General features: G+C 42.3%; 1 protein-coding gene across 2 annotated transcripts in view; it reads left to right on the forward strand.

Annotated features, from left to right (window-relative positions):
- Nucleotides 1-21,552, forward strand: part of LOC111956509 (extended synaptotagmin-2) — a 54,820-nt gene extending 33,268 nt beyond the window's left edge. For both annotated transcript variants that reach the window (XM_023976963.2, XM_023976964.2), the window contains exons 9-23: nt 3,419-3,539; nt 3,794-3,970; nt 4,281-4,366; nt 4,517-4,565; nt 4,665-4,754; nt 5,522-5,617; nt 8,849-8,923; nt 9,040-9,126; nt 12,815-12,964; nt 16,645-17,021; nt 18,944-19,039; nt 20,194-20,325; nt 20,438-20,543; nt 20,691-20,740; nt 20,943-21,552. In XM_023976963.2, coding sequence (XP_023832731.1) covers nt 3,419-3,539; nt 3,794-3,970; nt 4,281-4,366; nt 4,517-4,565; nt 4,665-4,754; nt 5,522-5,617; nt 8,849-8,923; nt 9,040-9,126; nt 12,815-12,964; nt 16,645-17,021; nt 18,944-19,039; nt 20,194-20,325; nt 20,438-20,543; nt 20,691-20,740; nt 20,943-20,991 — 1,741 coding nt within the window. In that variant the 3' untranslated portion in view covers nt 20,992-21,552. The remainder of the gene's footprint in view (nt 1-3,418; nt 3,540-3,793; nt 3,971-4,280; nt 4,367-4,516; nt 4,566-4,664; nt 4,755-5,521; nt 5,618-8,848; nt 8,924-9,039; nt 9,127-12,814; nt 12,965-16,644; nt 17,022-18,943; nt 19,040-20,193; nt 20,326-20,437; nt 20,544-20,690; nt 20,741-20,942) is intronic.
- Nucleotides 21,553-21,922: the final 370 nt, after the last annotated feature.

The raw sequence follows: 21,922 nt of genomic DNA on the forward strand, positions 1-21,922 counted from the left end.
TCCCAACTATCCAGGAACAGTTTGGTGACGAACAATGCCTTTTCCAGCATGATGGAGCACTGTGCCATAAGGCAAAAGTGATAACAAAGTGGCTCGGGGAACAAAACATCAATATTTTGGGTCCATGGCCAGGAAACTCCCCAGGCCTTAATCCCATTGAGAACTTGTGGTCAATCCTCAAGAGGCGGGTGGACAAACAAAAACCCACAAATTCTGACGAACTCCAAGCATTGATTATGCAAGAATGGGCTGCCATCAGTCAGAATGTGGCCCAGAAGTTAATTGACAGCATGCCAGGGCGGATTGCAGAGGTCTTGAAAAAGAAAGGTCAAGAACTGCAAATATTGACTCTTTGCATCAACTTCATTTAATTGTCAATAAAAGCAGCAGACTTTGTGAAAATTAATATTTGTGTCATTCTCAAAACTTTTGGCCACGACTGTAGAGCCAAATACTGTATACAATTTTAGATTCTCTGTCCAAATGCATATGGGGGGGAGTGTACTGTACATCCACTACGATACCCCAGAGCTAGCTTGTTTCAACATTTCACAACTCTAGTTCTGTTCAATAGTGTTCTCATTTGGTGGTGTTTTAACCCACACTCGTGGGAATTGACTGTATGGATATGGCTAAATGKAAATGTTTCCAACAGTAGAAATATGAACAGCGTAAGCATGGTAGCAATTGAAAAGGAACAGTTTGGAGATTATGGGAAAATKATTAGACCAACGTTGAGGTCACAACAGTTCACCTGACACAAGACTGAATCCAAACATTACATTGTTGATTTAATTGCATTTTCCATKTACTGTACTTTTCACCATATTTGTTGATAAYGAAATCTGAAAATACTCTGGATACATTCAGTAACATGATAAGAAAATTCCTGGAAAATTTTGTAGCTGTAATCTTAAAACGACCCATTTATAAATTGCAATATGGGTCAGGTGGGCATGATTTGAAAGCTTGTTCTATTGCCCACATGACTAGCTAAGTTATAAATGAGTGCATTCAGGTGTGCCGCGGTGAATTCTCTTCACAACAGACAAACAGGCTTATTCTGTTCAGAACAACCCAGGGTTTGACGCCATGTCATCTTGTAACTGTACATTAAACATAGTGATCATAAACATTAATACTGTACATGACATCAGTTTTATGATATGGAAATGTGAAATGCAGATTTTAATTCACGTGTGTTTGGCTTGTATGACATCAAAGCTGTATTTATTACAATTGCCATCTTTCAAAATACATTGATTCCTTTTCATTTACAGCATTTCCCTCACTTGGGCAACTTCTTGACCCGTGCGGTGCTCAAGTTCAGAACTGCTGTCAGTCAAACCCATACAGCACTGTGAAGCGGAGACCCTGAACTCTGACATCATTCATAGAATGCTACTGTACAGCCACTGCATTCCAATTTAGGCGCGTATCAATGCCATTTTCAACCAGTATACAGGTACAAGTGTAAATGGCTACCTATAAAATGTATCTGCAAGTGATATTTTTTTGTTTTTAATTTTTTTAACCTTTTATTTAACTAGGCAAGTCAGTTAAGAACAAATTCTTATTTTCAATGACGGCCTAGGAACAGTGGGTTAACTGCCTTGTTCAGGGGCAAAACTACATATTTTKACGTTGTCAGCTCGGGGATTCGATCTTGCAACCWTTCGRTTACTGGCTCGATGCTCTCATCACTAGGCTACCWGCCGCCCCAATGCTCRCTTATGCCAAACAAAATTGRTRTCATATAAAAACRAAGACCAGTGGCAAACGTAAAAACAGTTGTCCAGGCTATTCTCCCTGGAACAWACTGTTAGAAGTGACCAACACGCCACACATACAGGATTGTCATTGTAGTGCAGTGGGCCATCCAGAAATTTGAATGGGGCCATTTGAAAAAACTTCATTCAATGAAGAGACATCTATAGGCTTACATGGCTGTGGTGGTTTGATAGGTAATGTAGAAGCTGTGCTCTGATCAAGGTCCACAACTAAATAAATGAGTATAGTGTCTGGTGTGTCATTTTGTTTTGGTATGAGACATTGTGGGTTTGAGAGACTCCGCCCTGTGAAATGTAGCCATCCTTGTTTTACAGGTTTGAAGGAAACACCAGTGTGTGGGTGTTGAACCTGAAACCTGCCCAACCCTGCCTTACTCCGAGCTTTTCCTGTGTGTGTGTGTGTGTGTGTGTGTGTGTGTGTGTGTGTGGTGTGTACAGACAGAGGGGGTTCTGTGTACAGGGCTCAGGTTTCCTCTGGTGGGATTTGCATCTCCTTCTAAAACAGCAGGCATCTCCGGTCACCCGTGAGTGTTTGTGTAGTGTGTGTTTTACTTTTTGGGAATGGAAGTTGTGCTCCCACTCCCCCAACACACAGACACGCTCGGAGTGTAAAAAGTTGAATTGTAGTTTTGCTGACCTTTTCCTACAAACAGACGAAAAGAAAGGACTGAGTACAAAGTGCATAGTCACTTACATTTGTTACTAATTAGCTTTGTTGAAAATGTATAGCAGCTGAACACCAGAAATTAATGAATTCCTTCTGCAGATAAACTCAGAAATGTGAAGGCTGGCCTCTACATATTTCTAATACACACGTTCTCACCAAAAACAACCTTTTATAGACGTAACAGAATATTGTAACCTCAGAGGAGTTTTGAGGAAGGGATGGGGGAGGCTCTGCTGAACAATTCAACCCAGCTCTGAGGGACTAACACGCACCCACTGAGGGAATTCTCCATTCACTACAATGCTGCCATCTAGTGGGCATTAGAGAAACTGAACATTGAATGTGGTTTGGATTCATCCTTTCTAATAATCTTTGTCTTGGCTCTAGTTGAAAACAAGGCCTACATGTATTAACTTGTGGTTGTGCTGCTCTCTAGAGTTCAGAGTGACAGTGCCCTTGGCTTCTGCTGTCACACATGGACTGAATCCCAATGGCACCCTTTTTCCTATATAGTGCACTAATTTTGATCCAGCCCCACAGGGCTCTGGTCAAAAGTAGTGCACTATAGGGACTATAGGGACACCGACATAGTGACCCCTCCCCCTACTCTCCACCTGCCAATGGAAGGCCAGAATTGAATTGTATTTGCCTAGACCCCATAAACCATCCAACACCCCCCAATCTGCTGACAGGACATTTCCCTGTGATGGCTTGTACACTGCTGTGTAACCTCTTCTGCTTGGCTATCAGTCTCGAAAGTCACCAGATCACTGTTAAGTGTCAGCGCTACAGGGCTACAAGACACTGAGTAGTGCACTATATAGGGAATAGAGTGCCATTTGAGACTCAACATGTTGCTTGAAACRGGATGGAGGTAGAATCAGCCTAAATGGAAGATGTTTTCTATCTGTGTCTCCTGGCCTGTGTGTGTTATAGCCTGTGTCTCTTTGTCCCCCGTTAGTGGCCTGTGTGATAACCTGATCCAGGACATCATCTACAGCTACCTGGTCCTGCCTAACCGCATTACCATTCCTCTGGTGGGAGAGGCTCAGCTCTCTCAGCTTCGCTTCCCAATACCTAAGGTAGGGAGGGACAGACGGACGGAAGATTCCCATTAATCACACACACTACACTGAGTCTGAAAGCAAGACACACATTCCACTGTATGAAGCCAAACCTAATGAACGAATCAACAAATTTCCTACTGTTGTTTTGCTATGTTGAAATGCAACCCATCCCTTATGGCATTATTGAATTCCAATGTTGTTAATGTAATACATGAAATCAMTATGAGATATGTATGAACTCAGTGATGTTGGTCTCTCTCTCCTCCCAGGGCGTCCTGAGGATTCACTTCCTAGAGGCCCAGGAACTGGTTGCTAAGGATATGTTCCTGGGAGGGATAATAAAGGGCAAGTCAGACCCGTACGGGGTCCTTCACATCGGCAACCAGCTRTTTCGGAGCAAGGTGATCAAGAAGACCATCAATCCCAAGTGGAACGAAGTCTATGAGGTAGAGAGAACATTTTTAAACATCCACAAAGTGGTTCAGGAAGATTTCTTAAGATAATTGTTCTGTTGGGAAAGATTTATTTGGTCTTTGACAGWGTGAGAGAGAATGGAGTGGGTGGGTTGTCTGACATGAACTACATTCCAGTACATTACCAATATGTTGTCCTGTATGCAGGATGAATATGTATGAACTTTCCAAATTGTAAGTCGCTCTGGATAAGAGCGTCAGCTAAATGACTTAAATGTAAATGTAAATGTATGCAACTGAGAAGGTCTAACTGTAATCACGCCTGTGTGAATGTGACCTTCAGGCTATGGTGTATGAAAACTCAGGACCACAGAACCTGGAGATAGAGCTGTTTGATGAGGACACTGACCAGGATGATTTCTTAGGAAGGTAAGTGATAGATCCTAATCCTTTAGGATCCTTCCACAGCCATCAAAATCACTTGAACGTYATGCATGATTTCTGCTGTAGCACATAAAGCTATCATGTATCAACCACTCTCTCCAATGAACTCACAGCATGTGTATATTTCCCTTGCAGGTTATTGATAGATATCACTGAACTTCAGAAGGAACAGAAAGTTGATGAGGCAATGTGTCTTTTGTTTTGACTCCTTTCTCAATAGAAACACTCAATTGTAAATATATGTGATCATCCAGCACACTGAATTCCTTCTGTTCCGTTCCAGTGGTTTGTCTTGGAGGAAGTGGATACCGGAAAGCTGCACTTAAAACTGGAGTGGCTGTCTCTGCTTCCCACTCGTGAAAAGCTTGATCAGGTACCGCCTTTTATCTACTTAGCACCCCATTCCCTATATAGTGCAATACTTCTGACCAGGACCCATAGGGAGTAGGGTGCCATTTGGGACACAGATAGATCAGTCTGTATGTWAATGAGTTTTCAGGCCTTCAGCTTTAAGACACTTAACATGAATAGGTCTACATATTCCTCCATCCACTGGAGAGAGAGTAGATTAAACATGTAGATTAAAGGGATAGATTGGGGAATCCAAGAGGGAGTGCTCACCCTGTTTGAACTCTGTAGTTCTTATTTAACATCTGTTCCATCAGTCCACTCCACAGGAGGTTGGTGGCACCCTAATTGGGGAGAACGGGCTCGTGGTAATAGCTGGAGCGGAATTGGTGGAATGGCTTCAAATTCATCAAACGCATGGTGTCCAAGTGTTTGGTACCTTCCATTTGCTCCGTTCCAGACATTATTATGTCCACTCATAGATCCCTGTAACACCAAATGGTACCCTGTTCCCTATATAGTGAATTACTTCAGACCAGGGCCTATAGGGCTTTAGTCAAAAGTAGTGCACCAAATAGGGAATCGTGTACCATTTGGGACACACACTGTGTTTCTGCAGTCCATTATATCAGTGCTGATGAGACGCATCATTCTATGTTTGACCAACAGTACAGATTGCTCTTAATATATTGGACTAGTGTTCTGTCATCACGTACATCAAGCTGCCTCACACTACAGTAACTACTGTGCTGACTATTTACTTTGTCCGTGTCCTCTCCCGCTCTCTCCCAGGTGCTGACCAGCAACAAGGTTGATAAAGGACAGGCTAATGACGACCTGTCRTCTTCCCTGCTGGTGGTCTTCCTGGACTCAGCAAGGAGCCTCCCTGTAAGTCACTCCACCTGTGGTAAAGTCACTAGAAGAATAGGAAAAAGCACAAGAGCTACTGCRTGCTTAAGATTGCTGAGCCGTTCTGCTTGGGCTAATGTGTAGCAGAGAAAAACATCAAGCATTGGGGACCGTTATAATTAGGACTCGGATGGGGAAACACACTACATTGCCTCACTGTATCTCCGCACAACTTATTTGACCTGTTAGTTATGAGATGGCAATGTCAAGTTTTCTGCTGGCCACAAAACATGATACTTTATTGTGCCAGTCTACCAGTCATGAGACGGTATGAACCACCCAGTTCACCCCACCTACCTCCTCTTCCTATGACTGCTCTCCTGCTTTATCTCCTTCCCTTCCCCTCTCTCCTCTCATGATAATGTTAATATCCTCTACCTCTCTTCCCTCAGTCTCACCTGGTCACTCATACTAATAGTCTGCCAAAGGGATACATTATTGTACCTCAAGTTTTCTTTCTATATCACCTGTGAAATAACATCATTAGTTTTKGCTCTATTTGCATAAATGCATAGCATAGGCAAACCCTGCTTCACATGTCTCTTTTTAGACTCCTCCTCTTCTTCGCTTTCTTCTCTCTGTTTCCCTCCTCCTCTGAAGAGTGTGTTCGAGGGGAACTTGGGTTCTGGCTACTTAAGAGCGGAGAGCTTCGGGCCTAGTCTTTAGTGAGAATACTGCCTCTCTCTATAGGACCTTATATGTGAGTCCTCTGGCAGATTGCATCCTAGTTTTATTTTGCCACAGTGGGATTTTTTTGGTACTGACGATTGAAACAAAGTAAMTACTTGTGGCCAATAAGCATGTTGATTATCATATGACTGATTTCTGCATGAATGAAGTTCTTATTAAAAAAGTATATTTTTACATTATGCATAAAAAGATAGAGATTTTGACAGTTGTTAGRTTYTTATTTTTCAGAGTAAATAACCCACGGACACTAGAGAAGCTTTAACCAAGTTTATTCTTCCCAAAGGTTCTGTACAGCTGAAATCAGACCGCTAAAGATTTCAGACTTCAGTTATATACATCCTACTTAAGACACTCCCTCTCTCCAATCATTAGTTTATGCCCAAGAGAAAGAAGGTAACCAGATACTAACCCTGATTACTCCCTTAAAGGGGAACTGACCTCACCCGTCACCTCCTAATCCACAGATATCCATCTGTCTTCCCTATATCAACACATGGCTCTCCTCTCCTCCATCAAACACATTCCAAAGCCTTCTGGCTTTATACAGATTCTTTCTATTCAAGGCTTTGTCTCTATCATTTATTTAATATCTCAATGTTCAAAGTTTAGCCCATTCCAACCCAGTAATGCTGTCAGTCATGATTATGGGCATGCCTTGTATAAGATATCTAAACAAAAGAAAGGGGCTTGTTAGCGAGACCTCTCTGTGGATTGCTTTCCCTCCATCCAACTCACCCAGCCATTCCTAGCCTGTTGGTGAGTTGTTGCCTCAGCAACAAACACTCTCACTAGAGGGCAGCATTTGATCGTCTCCACAGTTTACATGGGCAGCTGTGTAATGATCATGCTGTTTAATCAGCTTCTTGATATGCCACACCTGTCAGGTGGATGGAATATCTTAGAGAAGGAGAAATGCTCAATATAGGGGTGTAACAATTTGTGCACCACATTTGTTTGTCAGCTCATGAAACATGACACTAACACTTTATGTTGTATTTATATTTTGGTTYAGTGTACATACAAAACACCATAAATATCCCCATATCCAGACCATCTCACTCCTGTCACTGGACTGCTTTGTCAGTGTTGGAATCGTCCTTCTGTTTCCTCCATATTGTATGCTCCTCTTTATCTCCCATAATGATTCTCCTGGCTATGTCACTGTCAATACTAATACTAATATTCACCTTGTGATCATGTTGTTTGTCTTGTCTCTGTCTGTCTCTACCTGTTSTCTTGGTTTTGGTGTGGTCTTCATCGTTGCTCCATTCCATGATTTAACCTCCTCTTGCATGCCCTCTCCCTCTTATACACATCTAGATTTGTATAAGAGACAGGGTCTTCATCGTTGCTCCATTCCATGATTTAACCTCCTCTTGCATGCCCTCTCCTAATAACTAACCTAGTGTGTTCATTCTCTCATGCCTGGGGGAAAAAGCGCAATCCTTTAGGCCTCCTTCAAACCTTCATGGTTGAATTCTGAGTCAGTAATGCCATCAAGGTAATGTAACAACAGTGCATGCAGAGCCAGCCAGACAGACAGTGAGGAGGACTAGAGGCCCTGTTTGRGTATCTTAAAAAGCACCATTCCCGTAGCACAGTAAGACTGGTGAAAGCGATGGAGTCGAAGCTATGTTTTCATCTGTCCACTCACTTACAGATGCATTCTTAAGGTATTCTAACAGGGCCTAGACACACACTGCAGTTGGCCCTGCGACCAGAGAATAACACTTTCGTAGTGGAACCAAATACAGTACCATGTTGTAGGCTGTGTGTGTTATTTGTTAGGACATGGATTAGTATTGATCAGTTTCCTGAGTACCAATCTGTTGATTTATTATGAAGTAATAAGCAATTTGTAAAAGTGGAAAGCAATTCAGTTGATTAGATTAGCATAAACTGTATTGATTGTTTATATCCCAGTGAGTAATATTGCTTACAAGTTGTTTCCCACCCATATATTCCTGCAGGACTGCTGCTGGAGCATTCAAAATGCCTTGCAAGTTGTTTTGGGTTCCTTGTTTTGTGTTATTAATTAACAAACCCCAAACTGTTTGGACTAAATCTGCCTTCCATGTACCGTATTCTGATGATGTACGTAACAACTGTGTTGTGTGYGAGAGATTTTCTTGGTGTGTTAATTATCTTTATTTAAGTTTTTTCTCTCTTCCAATTTCAACTATTTCCTGCTGTTATGGGGTTTTCTATAGAACAATTATGTAACTACACTACTTACTTCCTGATCAAGTTTGAATGCTTCTATATTTAGCCAATGAGGGATGAATATGGGGCCTTAGACCAGGCCACATTTTTTAAAATATTAACAATCTTTATTTCAGAACAATTTATAATGCAACCATTCTAAATGTGGGATGCTCCGTAATTTAACCAATATTAAAACGTGTGTATATTAAATCTGATTAGACAAGGATAGGGTGATTTAAAGTAATACCGATGAAGTTAACATCTCACAGTTCAAGAGGTTATTCTGTGTTTTTATAYATGTTCTTTCCATTTCAGTCTGGTAAAAAAGTGGGCAGCATCCCGAATCCTTTTGTCCAYTTCACAGTCGGGCACAAAACCTACGACAGCAAGGTAAGCCAACAGGCCATGTTTCCTACTCTATATAGACAACATACTGCAATGCCATGTGAATAGCATATTCCTGGTCATTTTCACTGCCTCTAACATGGTCCTTTTTCCCCAACCAGACGAGGTATAAGACCAACGAGCCTGTATGGGAGGAAGCCTTCCCTTTCCTCATCCACAACCCCAAAAGCCAAGAGCTGAAGATTGAGGTACGGGTTGTAGGCATGCGTTTCCTACTGAGTGACCTCATTGTTTGCCATAGAGGTATGGCTAAATGTTTAACATTTGTCATTTATCCGACACTCKTATCCAGAGCGACTTAGTTTGTGCATTCATCTTAAGATGGCTAGGTGGGAAAATATCACAAGSATAGAAAGTGCAGGTTCAGGGTTTTTTTGTGTGGGGGGGGGGTCGAGTTGAAGAGGAGGATTATTTAAGACACTTTTGAAGATAGGGTTTGAGGATTTCGGAAGATGGATAGGGACTCTGCTGTCCTAGCTTCAGAGGGAAGCTGGTTCCACCATTGGGGTGCCAGGACAGAGAAGAGTTTGGACTGGGCTGAGAGGAAGGTGCCCTCCCATATGGTGGGAGGGCCAAGAGACCTGAGGTGGCAGAATGTGTGCTCGGATTGGGGTGTAGGGTTTGAGCATAGCCTAAAGGTAGAGAGGGGCAGTTCCTCTTGCGGGTTCCATAGGTAAGCATCATGGTCTTGTAGTGGATGCACCTTCAACTGGAAGCCAGTGGAGTGTGCGGAGGAGYGGGGTGACATGAGAAAAGCGAGTTTCAGTAGTCCAGACAAGATGACAAGTGCCTGGATTAGGACCTGCKCCGCTTCCTGTGTGAAGWAGGGTCATACTCTACGGATGTTGTAGAGCATGAACCTGCAGGAGCGGGTCACTGCTTTGATGTTTGCAGAGAACAACTGAGTGCTGTCCAGGGTCAAGCCAAGGTTCTTTGCACTCTGGGAGGGGGACAATGTGGAGTTGTTAACCGTGATGGAGAGGTCTTTGAGCGGGCAGGCCTTCCCCGGAAGGAAGAGCAGCGCCATCTTGTTGAGCTTGAGGTGGTGGCCCGACATCCAAGTTGAGATATCTGCCAAGCACGCAGAGATGCGTGTTGCCACTTGAGTGTCAGCTGCATTGCAATGATAGGAGAGACCATGTGAGGATATGACTGAGCCGAGTRACTTGGTGTATAGAGAGAAGAGGGCCTAGAACCGAGCCCTGGGGGACACCAGGAGTGAGAGTACGTGGTGCAGACACAGAAACTCCATGTCACTTGATAGAAGCGGCCTGCCAGGGAGGATGCAATCMAAGAGTGTGCAGAGACWGASRCKCWSMSCYSWGRGKGKRRARRRGRRKMTSWKRKWKYWCRSKGTKKWRRRSRSMGSRKAKMKCTMKRGGGRKRWGARMASAGRRRARAGAGTCAGCTTTGGCAGTGCGGAGAGCCTCCGTGTCACAGAAGAGCTATTCTCTGTTGAGTGACCCATTTTGAAGCCTGACTAGTTAGGGTCAAGAAGATTGTTCAGAGACAGYAWGCTCAATTGTTTTGGAAAGAAAACAAGGGATACAGGTCTATAGTTTTTGATGTCAGATGAGTCGTGTTGGTTTCTTAAGGAGKGGAGCGACTCAGGCCATTTTGAAGTCAGAGGGGACGCAGCCAGTGGTCAGGGATGAGTTGAAGAGTGAAGTGAGGAATGGGAAAAGGTCTCCAGAGATGGCCTGGAGGAGGGSATAAGGTCGAGAGGGCAGGTTGTCGGGCAGCCAGACCTCACTAGTCGCAGGATTTCATCTGGGGAGAAAGAGGTCAAGGGTAGTTCTGTGTGAGTGAGACCAGTGGACTCAATAGGCTGAGTGAATGAGTAGCGGATGTCGTCAACCTTCCTTTTTAAAGTGGTTGACAAAGTCGTCCACAAAGACAGAGGGAAGGGGATGGAGAATTAAGGAGGGGGATGGGATGGAGGAGGAGAAGGTGGAATAGTTTAGTGTTCGAGGCAGAAGCTTGACATTTCGAGTGATAGAAAGTGGCTTTAGTAGCGGAGACAGAGGAAGAGAAGGTAGAGAGGAAGGAGTAAAAAGATRATAGGACCTCCAGAAGAATCATTGCCCGCAGCCCTGTTCTGTAAGCTCACAATGCCACGCAGCAAGAAGGGATGGCCGAGCCGGCCGGAAGGAATGCGAACCAGGATGGGGAAAGGTAGTAGAATAGGGTCGACGAGGCAAAATCAGGAGACAGGAGGAAGAAGGATTTAGGATGAGGGAGAAATGATAGGAGAGAGAGCAAAGATTGTGACGGCACATGAGCATGGGTAGGGGCTTAGYAGTTAGGGTTGGAGACAAAAGGAAACAAAGTAGTGATAAGAGACCTGGAGGGGATGTTGCAGTGAGATTAGTAGGCGAGCAGCCTCTAGTAAAGATGAAGTCAAGCGTGTTGCCTGCCTTGGGAGTTGAAAGGGTGAGGTCAAAAGAGGCAAGGAGGAGAAAGAGTTGGAAAGAAATTAATAGAAGGCAGATGTCGGGAGGTTGAAGTCGCAAAGTACGAAGAGCAGTGAGCCATCGTCAGGAAATTAGCTTATCAAAGTGTCAAGCTCTTTGAGGAACTTTCCAAGGGCACCTGGTGGGTGATAGATGACAATGTTAAGCTTGAGTGGAGAAGTGACAGTGATGGCATGGAATTCAAATGAGGAGATGGACAGGTGAGAGGGAGAAAAGAGAAAATCTCCACTTAGGAGAAATGAGTAGCCCTGTRCCACCACCGTAGTCAGATGATGAAAGGAGTAACATTGTTCTCTGGGGTGATCCATGTCTCCGTCAAGCCCAAAAAGTCAAGGGACTGAAGGGCAGCAGAGGCTGAGATGAACTCTGCGTTCTTGACCGCAGATTGGCAGTTCCAAATGCTGCCAGRGACCCGGAATTCCACTTGGGTTGTGCGCGCAAGGTACACTAAATTAGAAGGGTTGCAGCCAAGGGGTGGGGAGCATCTGTAAAGCCTACAGGGAGAGGAGCGAACMGGTATAGAAAACACACATAGTTGCCAAAGCTACAAAAGAGCTAAATGAGATCATCAGAAAAGAACTAGGTAAAATATTCAAGTGAGAGAGTGGTGTGGATCCTTCCTCTTTCCTTCTCCGAAGAACTCGGCAGAACAGACTTTGTTTCGGCGACAGTCTGACAGCTGCCGCTGAGAAACCAGGGGGAGACTGAAGTACTAACACTAATTGTCTAGCAGCGGTGGAGAGCATACCTCCCTGTACTAATTGATGATTGCCTAGGAGAGGTGAAACCACTTCCCCTCCAATMCAGCCAATTACTAAAACAAGTCACAAATTRYCCTGCTCCTTAATCCTGGTTGATGTGTCAACAGCTATCTGCAAAAGTATGAACAGTCAGCAGTTCACACACCAAGTAGGCTACTGGGAAGACGGGTGTGGCCTTACAGTTGATTTTGGCAAAGGTGGTATTAYGGTGGGATTCTAGTGTGAGACTGAGCCAATTATTATTTTTTTTATTTTTTTTTATTTTTGGGGGGGGTGTCCCAAATTGCACCTTATTCCATATTTAGTGCACTCTATGCCAATAGGGATCTTGTCAAAAGTACTGCACTAAATGGGGAGTWTTTGTGACGCACACTATGGCTACAGTATGGCCTTACAGATGATTTAGTGTGATTATGGTGTGGGATTTAGCTGATTTTGTCTGCTCGTTTACAAAACTCAGCATATCTGTGAAATTTGGGGTGCACGGAGCATGAGAGGGAATTTCGGGTCTGTAAATTCCAGCTACTGTAGTACCTGTGCACTGCCTATTTGTAAGTGCACTAGAATTTACAGTAACTTGACACGTGGTAAACTTCCGCTTTCATATAAAAAAAACACATGTGCCCCCTTTCCCCCTTCAGGTAAAGGATGAGAAACATGATTGTTCCCTGGGGACTCTGAGCCTGCCCCTAGCCCGTCTCCTAGAGGCTGAGGACATGACGCTGCACCAGCGCTTCGATCTCAAGAGCTCTGGGACTAGCTCCACCATCAAGATGAAGATGGCACTGAGGGTAAGGGTCCATGAGGGTTTGAATAGGGCTCGTATAGTCATGCACATTTGGYTGTGTCCCAAATAGCACCCTATTCACTATGTACAGTGGTTCCTCAATTAAAAGTTGTGTAATACTGCGGTATAGCGTGGTASAGTGTGTTACTGTGMTTGCCGTTAATGCTCRTTCGAACCACCAGAGGGCAGCTTTGAGCACATCTACTCCATTTATTGACGGGCATTTGAAGCTGAGGAAAGATCATCATGGCATGCAATTATGAATTCACTTGATGATTAAAATGTAACTCTATATTTAATTATAAGCACACATCTGTTAATGCAATYAGTGTTTGCTTCTTTGCTCACATCATTTGACCGCTGCAGTTTGAGATGATATAAAAAATCAAATGCATCTTAGTCGCCTATGAAGGCCTATAGCCTACTGCACCTAAAACATTCGTTAATACAAGTCCTTCAAACGTAGAAATATGGGCAGAATATTGTATGAAATATTTGGATGTTTAAAGGCGGATGTTTGGTCGTTTTAATTCAATCGGGTCATTTCAATTCAAATGTGACTCATTCCATTTGCCATTCTCTTGATGATATTATATCCTGGCCTTTATTTAATATTATTTTCAGTTTATTTTTATTTTAAAGAATGTATTTTCTTCCTGAAGAACAACAACCATTATCACTAACATCCGCCACTTTCGGATTTGTCCAATTTAATGGCTCATCAAGGTGTGAACTGACCAATGTCCATCACTGTAAGCCAAGTGCTGTATTCTAAAACTGAAAACACAGCTTCTACAGTAGTATAAATATATGATCTAAAATGCAGATGTTTATTAGGCTACTGTACAGTGTGACAAAAAACTACAGGAAAATTAGATTTGACAATAGCATGGATTGGGACTCCATCTCGTCCTCTTCAACGCGTAATTTTTCCCCTGACTCCGCCAATCCGACCTGACTATGGACCAATGCATCAGCCGTCACCCCGTATCTCTGCCCTCGGAGAAGGCTTCTCTTTCTGCTGGTCTGCCTTCAATGACTCCAATAACTCTACAAGTTGGTCTACTGATTTGAACCCGATCAAACTTGTTTGGTAACAACTGAAAACAATTATCTGTAGCTCTGCCAATCCTACAAGCAAAGATGAACTTGTAAAGGCCATCAAGGCTAATGCGGCTAATTGATTACCGGTATTTATCCTGTGTCGCACTAATGTAAAGTGTGAAAAACGGTAATACTGTTTTTGTTTGCCTGGTTGAGTGGATGAGCTGAACACTTCAGAAACCAACGGCAAAGTTAAATAGCCTATTTACAAGTCTATTTTGTAGCATAAAGCTATATTTGTTATTTGTCACACTGTACCAAGAGAACAGAAGAGAAATACTKGTTTTAATGGCATATGAGGAAGCGTTCATACATTTATTCCCTCAAAGTTGGTATAGTCGGATTTTAGCCAGGCTATTGAAGCACGGTAAGAAGTTCTTGATTTAAGTCTATATGAAGTAAAACGTCGAGATTTCAAACAATTTATTGTTTATGTTATCTTTCTTTCGGCTGGTTTGCCTTCAATGGCTCRATCTCGGTCTTCAAAGTTTGAATCTGATCCATGTGCACCTTCATCAGATGAGCAGAATGGTACCGCCCTGTGCCCCCAATCTTTACTGTACTAAGGACTTTAAAACCTTTTTTCTTTAGAACAGGCTATCTGGGGTTGATTATAGTTTGTAAATTATTATTGTATTTGTGTTTTTTTACACCGTTCCAAATGGTTAGAAAAATATTAATCTAACAGGACCTGTTTGACACGCATACTGTAAAGCACGTAGCCCTCGCTTTTCCTACCCTCCATCTTCTATATTATAATACACTAAAGATCCTAAGCTAAGATCCTAAGAGGGGAATTGCAYTAAATCAAATTATACATTTCCAATGATTTACCGTCCATAAGGATGGGGTGCCGCTAGTCAAAATATATTTATCATGCATTCCTGATTGGACATGTTAGATGAAACGACTTGAGTTGAGAATATTGGTAGATTCAGAGACCAAAAAGCTGAACAGATAAACACATTTTTGATTTGCAGGAGTGTCTATTTCCTCTCGCACTAGAGTCCTGCATCAGGCAAAAAAATCAGATGGCAGGTGGTCCAGGAGTTGAGCTTGTATTTGATTCTGGGAGTTGTTAATAAAATAGTTTAATTGAAACTTAAAGAATCTAAACAGTATTGAATGTAAATATTTTGTTTTATGTCGGCCATTGGCTTTCATTAGAAATAACAATGCCGCCRGAGAAGAAGGCTGACGTTTTACGTGTCCCCAACCGATTGTGTTTTCTGTTCGCTTATTTGCGTTGTTTGTAACTTTTATTTTTTAAACTTATTTTGTACATAATGTTGCGGCTACCGTCTCTTCTGACCGAAAATAACTTCTGGACATCAGGACAGCGATTACTCACCACGGACTAGCAGAATCCTTTTTTCCCTTTAACGAGCGTGACGTGAATGATATACTGCTTTCCCAGGAACAGGCCCGATCCCTGTGATTTGCGTGATTAGGTTGCAGAGGAAAAGGGGCCAGCGGGCGGATGCCTTCTGAGAATTTGTAGGCGATCGAATAAACCCCCACTTCCTTCCATTCTGCTAGCAAACGTGCAATCTTTGGAGAATGAAATAGATGACCTACGCGGAAGATTAACTACCAACGGGACATTCAAAACTGTAATATCTTATGCTTCACGGAGTCGTGGCTGAACAACGACACTATCAACATACAGCTGGCTGGTTATATGCTGTACCGGCAGGATAGAACAGCGGCGTCTGGTAAGACAATGGCGGCGGACCATGTATTTTGTAGACTTATTGCTCGCCTGAGTAGAGTATCTCATGATAAGCTGTAGAACACACTATCTACCTAGAGAGTATTCTGTATTTTTCGTAGCTGTTTACATACGACCACAGACTGATGCTGGAAATAAGACAGCATTGAATGAGCTGTATTCCGCCATAAGCAAACAAGAAAACTCACGCAGAGGCCTGCGCTCCTAGTAGCCGAGGACTTTAATGCAGGGAAACTTAAATCAGTTTAACAAATTTTTATCAGCATGTCAAATGTGCAACCAGAGGGACGGGGGGGGGGAGACGACTTGGACCACCTTTACTCCACACACAGAGACGCATACAAAGCTCTCTCTGATTAGGTTATTAGAAGGCTCTTTTAAAGCGATTTAATAATCAGAAAGAATGTGTCGGGACTTATTTATTTTGAACCAAAGCCTCGAATGAGTGAGTCACTTAAATGAGTGAGCTTTATGCTGACAAATTTAGCTTTATGCTGTAAAATTTCCTACTAAATAGGCCAAGCCTAAAYKAAATTCCATAAAATGTAATGTTAAATGTAATAAATAAATTAAATGGAGCAGGTCTTGAAAATATGTAAAACCTTTTTCCCCTCTGTGTCCAAAAWTTGAATTTTTATGGAAATCTATTACAGTAAGGTACTTTAATTGTTACCCAGAAATACATTTGATATTAAAATAAAAATGGTTGCATTGGGCCTTTAACCTGAATACAATTCTAAAAATGTTGCTTAAGATTCAATTATACTACACATTCTTCAAGTATTCTTGTGCTCTKTCTCATATAATAATGTTGTATCCTCTCCAACCTCTATGTCCCACTTGTGCAGGTTCTGTGTCAGGAGAAGTTGACAGGGTCCGACCAGACGTCCTCGGTGCAGGTTCGTAAGACCAGCACTAGTAACCCCATCCCCATGAAGAGCCCGCCCGTCTCCGAACCTCCCAAACCTGTCCCTATCTCAGACCTCTCACGCTCTGTGGCCGCCTCGACCCAGGAGCTCCACAGGAGAGGGGGGGATGGCGAGCCCTACTCAGGGGGCCCGGGAGGCATCGGCCTGGCCAACGCAGGCAGGAGCACCTCCAACCTGGCCATCTCTGGCTCTCACAAACACCTGGCCCACTTTGGGTCAACCGCCAGTATCGCCTCGGACATCTCCAACCCGTACGCCACACAGGAGCTCCAGCAGAGGCTGWRYGAGTTGCAGAAGTAAGCACGTATGAACGCAAGCGCACACACAAACACATTGATACATGCACGTACAAGTCATAGACTGTTCTCTCTGCTACCGCATGGCAAGCAGTACCGATGCACCAAGTCTGGAGCCAACAGCACCCTGAACAGCTTCGACCCCCAATCCATAAGACTGCTAAATAGTTAGTCCGGGTAGCTATTTGGTTATCTGCATTGACTCTCTTTTGACTCATCATATACAGTATACATATACATATCATATACATATGCTGATACTGTTTTTTGTCTARTCTGTCACACCTAGTCACTTTACCSCTACCTATATGTACAGCTGTATTACCTCAATTACCTCGTACCCCTGSACATCGACTCGGTACTGGTACCCCGTGTATATAGTCAAGTTATCATTACTCATTGTATTTATTCCTTGTGTTATAATATATWTTTTAAATTCTCTCTGCATTGTTGGCAAAGTAAGTAAGCATTTCACTGTTAGTCTATACCTGTTGTTTACGAAGCACATGACAAATGCATTTGATTTGATATACACCTGTCTCTTATACACATCTAGATGTGTATAAGAGACAGGATATACACCATTTTACAGTAAACAAATTGACAACAGACTTTCAGCACGCTTATAGGGAAGGACATTCAACAAGCACAGCACTTACACAAATGACTAATTGGCTGAGAGAAATTGATGATAAAAATATTGTGGGGGCTGTTTTGTTAGATTTCAGTGTGACTTTTGACATTATCGATCATAGTCTGCTGCTGGAAAAACGAATTTGTTATGGCTTTACACACCCTGCTATATTGTGGATAAAGAGTTACCTGTCTAACAGAACACAGAGGGTGTTCTTTAATGGAAGCCACTCCAACATAATCCAGGTAGAATCAGGAATTCCCCAGGGCAGCTGCCTAGGCCCCTTACTTTTTTCAATCTTTACTTAATGATATGCCACTGGCTTTGAGCCACTGAAATGACTGCAGCACTTAACAAAGAGCTGCAGTTAGTTTCAGAATGGGTGGAAAGGWATAAGTTAGTCCTACATATTTGGAAAACTAATGCATTGTATTTGGGACAAATCACTCAATAAACCCTAAACCTCAACAAAATCTTGTAATGAATAATGTGGAAATTGAGCAAGTTGAGGTTTAGTTGGAGTAACCCTGGATTGTAAACTGTTATGGTCAAAACATGTTGATACAACAATAGCTAAGATGGGAAGAAGTCTGTCCATAATAAAGCACTACTCTGTCTTAACAACACTATCAACAAGGCAGGTCCTACAGGACCTAGTTTTGTCACACCTGGACTCCTGTTCAGTAGTGTGGTCAGGTGCCCAAAGAGAGACTTGTGGCATACACCACAAGACATGCCACCAGAGGTCTCTTCACAATCCACAAGTCCAGAACAGACTAGAGGAGGTGCACAGTACTACATAGAGCCATGACTACATGGAGCTCTATTCCACATCAGGTAACTGAGGCAAGCAGTAGAATCAGATAAACAAAAACGAATAAAAATACACCTTATGGAACAGTGGGGACAGTGAAGAGACACACACACACACACAGGTACAGATGCATGCATACGCACATGGGCGCTAGCACACGGACTTTACACACACGTATATTGTTGTATGGTGGTATTCTACATTTTGTGTTGTGGATAGGTGGTGGTGTGACAGTGTTATATGATGTACTGTTTTATCTTTAGTTCTATGTGCAATGTAAGTGTCTTAATGTGTTTGGACCCCAGGGAGAGTAGCAGCAGCTAATAGGGATCCCTAATAACATACAAAATACAAGTGACACAATACAACGAAATACAAAGACATTGACTAACCTGCAGATTATATTACAGACCTAATGTGAATGATTGTTTTGTTACAGAACAATGTGACTAATGTGTGTGTCTCTGTCTACAGTGGCTCAGCCGGTCATTTGCCCCTGGGTGAGGTGCAATTGACTGTCAGACACAGCCCTCAGAGGAACAAGCTCATTGTGGTTTTGCATGCCTGCCGGTAAGAGACATGGCGGGAGACTTAGGCCCCACGTCCCAAAGGCCATTTAGGATGCATCCATACTGTAGCTTCCACATGTTATTCTATACACTAACTATTGGAGAATGTATCATATTCTGTTAWCAGCTTAATCCATCATTTTTATTCAATGTACAGCCTTTTTCTTTGACCAAAGACTTGATGCGCAATAATATAATCATTTTTKAATCATTTTATTTTAACCCGTTACACTCGTGGGAATTGGCCTGTATGGATAGGGCTAAATGTAAATGTTTTTTACAGACAATATGAAAAGCGTAAGCATGGTAGCAATTGAAAGGGAACGGTTTGGAGATGATGAGAAAATTATTAGACCAAAGTTGAGGACCCAACAGTTCACCTGACACAAAACTGAATCCAAACATAAAATCAACCGTGTAATGTGCATGTTACATTTATTGTACTTTTCACCTCGTGTTGATAACGAAATCTGAATATATAGCCTCCCTAAGTAATTTCAATGCACTTTTATGACTCAAAGAAGAGTCATCAACTATAAGGTGCTATTTTTTAGCTGTCCTAGCTTTGCCATTGAGGAACTAGAGCAAGGACACTTGTAGTTGTTTTTGTTTGGAACACAACCCTGCATCCCCTCCAACCCACAATTACTGTTGTTTACACGATCAAAAAATTGACCATTATAAATTGCAATATGGGTCAGGTGGGCATGATTTGAAAGCTTGTTCTATTGCCAACATGACTAGCTAAGTTATAAAATACGATCTTTCAGTGTTTGACTTTCACAAGGCAATTCAGAGAAAAATATTGTAATTATTTTGTGTGCATAGAAAGGAGACATAAGTGCATTCAGGTGTGCCGCGTTGAATTTTCTTGACAATAGATAAACAGGCTCATTCTGTTAAGAACAACCCAGGATTTCACGCCATACAGTGCTGTGAAGTGCAGAGCCTGAGCTCTGATATCATTTATAGTATGTTACTGTACAGCCACTGCGTTCCAATTTAGGCGCTTATCAGTGCCCAAATCTGTCATTTTCAACTTGTATACGAGTACGAGTGTAAAGGGCTACCCCAAATGATGTGATACAGTGTGTTCTTTTTTTTATCTATCTCTCTACCTCCACTCTCTGTCTTTCTCTCTCCCACTCTCCACAGAAACCTGATTGCGTTCACAGATCATGGGTCGGATCCGTATGTGCGGCTCTATCTTCTACCTGACAAGCGAAGGTCTGGGAGGAGGAAAACCCACACGCACAAGAAGGACCTGAACCCTTTTTACGATGAGATGTAAGTTTCAACATTCCTCTTTGTTCCTCTTACCATCAAACATCAGTGGATTTACTGGTAGTCTACTGGTAGTCATTGTATAGTTGAATTGTTTGTGTGCATGTGTTGTCAGATTTGAGTTCAGTGTGCCGGTCGTGGAGTTGCACAAGAGGACTTTGGATGTGGCGGTAAAGAACGGGGGAAATATCTTCTCCAAACACAAAGGGCTGCTGGGGAAGGTGAGACTGGACCTCTCCTCCTACTGCAGAACTGTGTCTATCCATGCATGCCCCTTCTGTTATTAGATGACATACAGTAAMTGTGAATGCACATTATTACCTGTCCTAAGCTCACTTTTCCTCCTTCATATCGTGTCATCTTGACAGGTGCTGGTGGATTTGACTCACGAGGATATCGTCAAGGGATGGACACAATGGTCAGTGAAATACTTTATTCCTTTTTTTTGTCCAGTCGTGTTCACTTGTTTACACACACATTTGGGGACTTAGAAGAATTTTATAAGAACTTTCATCATAAGATCTAAATATCAAGGAATCGAGCATAGAATAAGACTGAGTGTTTGTTATTCCAGATTTGTATTTTGTTTTTTACAATGTGTCTCCTGTCGTTGCTACTAGGTATGAGTTGAGTGAGGATGGTCTGAAAAAAACTCTCCAGCAGCTATAGACTACACTGTGAGAGGTAGAGGAGGACCTAACCAAGTCTTCACCAACGTGGCATTGCCACCAGGGCACTACTGTATGTGTCAAGCATAGTCTATAGAGTAGTGCTGTTTTAGGATAAGTTTAGCTTTTTGGATAACAATTACATAGTTAGGTGTGAAATTATCCTAGATCAGCACTCCTACTCGGAGACGCTTGGCATATACGGCCCCTTTTTCATACAATTGCTTTTAAACCCATGGACAACTTTTGGGGGGTTTTCCCTTTTTTAAATTATGGTTTATTTACATGACCTGCAATTGTAAAAAATATATATATTTTGATGTTCATTTATTCACATCAGTTGCATCATTATCTCTCCCCACTTCGAAATGATCTTGTGCAATAGTAAGAAAGGGAGTATGTGTTCAAACAAATTCTACATTTTTTAAATCCATATTTTAAAATAAAACGATTGAGGACCTGTAACAAAATATATATTTTCTTGCTACGGCTGTTACAGCAGGTTTTGCTGCCTTGTTTTATGTGGGGAATGTACAACATATGAATATGTAAATATGTACAATGACAATGACTAAAGCGAAGGTTTATTATAATGTTAGTAGTGGAGGGTTTTGCTTGGTCACAATGACAATTTTATTTTATAATTCAACAAACTACATGCAAACTATATCAGAGATAAGTTGAACTACGGCCGTCTATCCTCTAAGGGAAATAGTACACCATGTATAGTACTTCACCACCAAAGAGACAATAAAAGGAAATAGTTTTCTGTGGGGTTTTAACTAAACCAAATATGTTTGCACACTATTCGTTAATGCATGTTTAAAACCTTTCAAAGCATCAGCATAGGGTTAACAGTAATAATAACAGAACTTGGCTTAGTTAACCTCACAGTCATATTCCAGCCTTCTTCAAATAATTGTGGCTCATGA

This window comes from Salvelinus sp. IW2-2015, linkage group LG32 (assembly GCF_002910315.2).
Source record: "Salvelinus sp. IW2-2015 linkage group LG32, ASM291031v2, whole genome shotgun sequence".
Classification (NCBI taxonomy): domain Eukaryota; kingdom Metazoa; phylum Chordata; class Actinopteri; order Salmoniformes; family Salmonidae; genus Salvelinus; species Salvelinus sp. IW2-2015.